This window comes from Molossus molossus, unplaced genomic scaffold (genome assembly GCF_014108415.1).
Source record: "Molossus molossus isolate mMolMol1 unplaced genomic scaffold, mMolMol1.p scaffold_m16_p_7, whole genome shotgun sequence".
NCBI lineage: Eukaryota > Metazoa > Chordata > Mammalia > Chiroptera > Molossidae > Molossus > Molossus molossus.
Genome location: NW_023425401.1, coordinates 19225895 through 19230602, shown reverse-complemented (window position 1 = coordinate 19230602; position 4708 = coordinate 19225895). Strand labels below are relative to the sequence as shown.

The 4708-nt window shown below is 38.0% G+C and overlaps 1 protein-coding gene across 1 annotated transcript; it reads right to left on the bottom strand.

The window, feature by feature from the left end:
• Positions 1 to 248: 248 nt before the first annotated feature.
• On the bottom strand, positions 249 to 619 carry LOC118620197 (60S ribosomal protein L36-like). Its single transcript, XM_036247267.1, has one exon. It carries the CDS (start codon positions 597 to 599, stop codon positions 282 to 284), a length of 318 nt encoding a protein of 105 aa, XP_036103160.1. The 5' UTR covers positions 600 to 619; the 3' UTR covers positions 249 to 281.
• Positions 620 to 4708: the final 4089 nt, after the last annotated feature.

Here is a 4708-nt window from a genome sequence, read left to right as displayed (position 1 = left end):
CTTGCAAATGTGTACAACATCTCCAGAGGATTAAATGCACTTGCAGAGCAAAGCTTCTACATTAATATTTAATTTCCAAAAGATTTATGTATATTGCATATTTTGGCCTTTTTGGGAGACATTTAATTATTAATCAGTCCTTTGCTTTCTAAGGCATAATTTGCTGGTAAAAATATGAATTAGGTAAAATGTTATATGTTTCTAGCATTTGTATGGTCTTTTTATTTTTTATTTATTTATTCATTTGTTTTCTGAACAGATTTTATTACATGTGATGGGGCTCAGTCCTTCTTGGCTGCTGCCTTCCTCACGGCTGCAAGGACATTGCTCAGCTCCTCTCTCTTCCTCTTGGCACGGATGTGTGTCCCCACCCTTTTCTTGATGAATTTCAGGGCCCGCTCGTCCTTAGAGACCTTGAGCAGCTCCAGGGCACGCCACTCATAGGGGGCAAAGCCACACACCTCTCGGATCATGTCCCGCACGAACTTGGTGTGCTTGGTGAGGCGCCCGCGGTGGCGGCTGTGCCTTGGCTTGCTCACGTTCTTCGTCACCTTGTAGCCCTTGTTGAGGCCCACGGCCATCGGGTAGCGCAGAGCCATGGCTGTTGCTCCTCAATGGCTGCGGCTGTATGGTCTTTTTAAACAGATGTAACTCTGCAGCCATTTATAGCTTCCCTGGTCTTCCTCAATGTGTCATTTATAAGCCAAAATGTTCCCTTACAAAGAATTTTTATTAGGAATTCTTAAACATAGAAAATACCTTACACCCACCTGACAGTTTAGAATTTCACTCCTGGATGTAGCCATTCATAGTTGTATGATCTTGGATACATTATTTAACCTTCTGTGTGTCTCAACATCTTCCCCTGCAAAACAGAAATAATAACTATCTCATAGCATGGTAAGGTAGGCATGTAGATTGACAGAGCCCCTAGCTTTCAATAAACAGTACCAATTACTTATTTCTGTGATTCTAAAATTACAATACAAAAATGTTTATGCCCTAACGTACATATACATTTATTTTTATTTATCCATTTATCAATACAATGTAAGAGCTATAAAGGTAGAGTTTATGTTAATTTTATTCTCTCATATGTCCTCAGTATCCGGCACCTGGTATATACATAATTAATCTTTTTATAATGGATAAATGGATTAGCATTTAGGCCCAAGGAAGTGAATATTTAATGGAAGTTGAACAAGTGACAATAGCAATTTCAGACAGTGTAGTCAGCATATGGCTCTTAAATAAGTATCTTCAGCTTCTCTTCAGTTTTCCCATTTATAGAGAGACCTATGTCCTAGAAAGTTCTTGTGATTTGGTTCGGAGACTGAGTGAGTGAGCTTTTCTTCAGTGTTAGAAGGTGCAGTGTGAACATTAAATAACGGCATGACCCTGGAACAGTCACATCCTCTGTGATTCTAAACATCTCAGTCCGCTAAATGACAGATTTGAACTAAATTACTGGTGTTAAAATATTTTCTTAACAGAAACAACTTTTTTCTCAAAACCCCTATAAATTCAGTAAATTTAAATGTAAGAAATAACAAAAAAGAAAAACTGAGACAAATAAATGAAAAGCATAGGATTAAAGGCTCCCTCCAAGTTTCAGACCGTGGTGGTAGAGGTAAACCATGACGACTGGAACAGGAAATGAACAAGAGGCTGGAGCCCGGGGGTAACAGGTCTGGGCTCCTGACTGGTTCAAGTTCAGGTTTAGTCAGAGTTTGTATCTATTCCGTGTTGTCACACTGACAGCTTCTTCCCAAGTAACTGATCAACAGGGTGAGAACAGACATTTTTTAAACTCACGGTGTGACTGCAATGACCAGCTGTGTGGCTGACCAGCCTGAGCTGTTTCTAGTACAGGGTAGATGCAGCCTGAGAGCTAGGACAAGGTAGACAGGGCTTCGACTGTTCCTAGTCCCGAGGAAGAAAAAATGCGAAAGAAGCAAGAGGCATGTAGAATGCAAGGGAATGATGGGCAGGGAACAACCAGCCGGGAGCGATCCAGCCTACTCAGCAAGTCCCAGGTACAATGCTGGACTTCAAGGTAACACCTCTCTCTTTTGAAAGTTGATTTAAAATAAAGGCATGTTGAACAGAGATGACATGAGGAAGAAGAGAAGGGCTAATTTAAGACTGAAAAGTGAAAACTACAGCAATCAATACACTATTCATTATAAAATAATCTTATTATTAGGGTAACATTAATTTTGAGATTAAGTTTTATGTGTATATCAATACTAACTTTCAACACAAAGCAAAAAGAAAGCTGACTTGTTGGCAAATGTGTTAATATATCACACACGCATTCAAACATACAGTCTTCCAAAGCCAGAGAAAATGTCTTTATGACATTCTTTTGGAACTGCTTTACGACCGTTTGTATTCGTGCATCAGTACTGGTAACTTTGGATGGAGTGGTTTCCACTTGGTTGTAAATTCTACTTTGCTTCATTGTAAGCATGGAACAAAACCATCTCATCTGTTTTCCTAAAAGGGCAGAGTTTTTGTAGGTTTTATTTATTTTTGCACAGTGAAAAAATATAAAGTGAAGCATGGAAAATCTATTCAAAAAATATTGATGAATATTCATGTATGGATTGAAGAATACAGAATATGAAATAACTTTTCTAAAAGTCATGTGAACAAAATTTTCATGGAAGACAACTATATTATTCAAAAAATCCCCCTAAAACTTCCATAAACACCACAGAAGCAAATGACAGATGTATTTCATGCTATTGAAAAACTAGGACCCTGTTAGACAAACATAAAGGAAGAAATGGCATGCTATTGTTAATTATTATTCACTATGATTTATTTATCATGTGGTAGCAGTAAAGAAAATATAAAAATATAAATATGAAAATGTCATTAGAAAGGGTATTTCTAATACCATTAGGAATGGTATTCCTAATGTCATTTACATCTTCTTAGTGTTTTTTTTTTTAACTCTTCTTACTATAAAATAGGTCTCCTATTATAACATAATTGTGCTCACTGCTGTATCCCCAACAATCTTTTCTTTTTTTATCCTCACCCGAGGACATTTTTGCATTTTTTGTTCAGATAGAGTGGGACGAAGGGGGGGGGGGGAGAGAGAGAAACATTGATGTGAAAGGGACACATCGAGTGGTTGCCACCCACACGACCCAACCAGGGCCAGGGACAAACTGCAACCGAGGTACGTGCCCTTAGCGGGAATCGAACACGGGTCTCTCTGGACCACAGGCCGATGCTCCATTCACTGAGCCAAACTGGCCAGGGCCCCCTCAAAATCTTTTTAATAGCTGGTACATAGTAGGTGACACATGTTTGTAAATGAAGAAACCGATATGTGGCAATATGGGCCAAGAGATATCCTAGTGAGTTTCCTTGAATATAAATAGAGAATCCTTCTGAAGCCAAGACAAAAAAGCTCAACTACGAGGGAAATAAAAATAACCTGGACTCAAATTCAGATGCCTTTTTAGTGCTGGAAGACAATGAAGAGATGCCTATAAACGTCATTAGGGGAAATACGTTTAGAGTGTGGTAAAGATAGAGCAGCTTATATATTATATATCAAGGCTACCTCTCCTGCAAATGATTATTATAACAACATAATCTATAAACCAATTTGAAGGCACTTTAAAATGACCAAAAGCAGGCAGAAATTGTGATAGATTCAACCCTTGAAAGAATTAAATTGCCCCGAGTCAGATCCACATTTATTTGAGTTTTTGGAGAAAGCATTTCTCAACTCATATGGCACAGGGCAGTTATAATTCAAACAGAAATGTGCTGTTTTATCAAATTGAGGTGTCAGAGGAGAGTTTGGGGCTAAGAGATGAGTTGTAAATTGAAAGGGGAAATCCTGAGAGGGAAGAAACCACAGGGAGAAGAATCCCCAAATCAGCGCATAAATTCTCCTCAAGTCCTTGACTGACCTTTGAAAGTGCAAGGAAACTCCATAAAGTCTAGTGGAAAACAACAGCTGGATATTGGAAAAAGCTGAGCAGATATTTCAGCTCCTGTCAAATGCAAATGAGATAAAGTATAGCATCTGAGTTTTGTTTTATAAACTTTAGGATTTCCACTGTAATTACAGAAAGCCATAACTTTGTACTAAGTACTGTAAACAGGACTAAAAAATTATCTTTAGACTAAGGAAAAAAGCAAGAAAAGACCTATGTTTTAAAATTATAAGACTAAAGAGCTACACGTTCAAAGCAATTAGCCAATAATATATGTTGCTTTCTAACAACAAGACAATAGTCCAACACCCAATAAAAATATTACTAGAGCCCTGCTGGTGTGCCTCAGTTGGTTGAGCATTGTCCCATGCTCCAGGAGGTCACCGGCTAGGAGGTCACAGTCAGGGCACATGTTTGGATTGCAGGTTCGATCTCCACTAGGGGGCGTGCAGGAGGCAGTGGATGTTTGTTTCTCTCTCATTGATGTTTTTATACCTCTCTGAAATCAATAAAAACATGTTTTAAAAAATATTACTAGACCTATAAAGACATAGGAACATGTTATCCTGTAGTTAAAAAAAGGAATTTATTCTAGGGACACTTTCTACAAACATTTTATTTTTAATTTTAATTTTTTTTATTATTATTTTTTAATCCTCATCTGAGGACATTTTTCCATTTTTTGTACAGACAGAGTGGGAGGGAGAGAGAGGAAGAGAGAGAGAGGGAAACATCGATGTGAA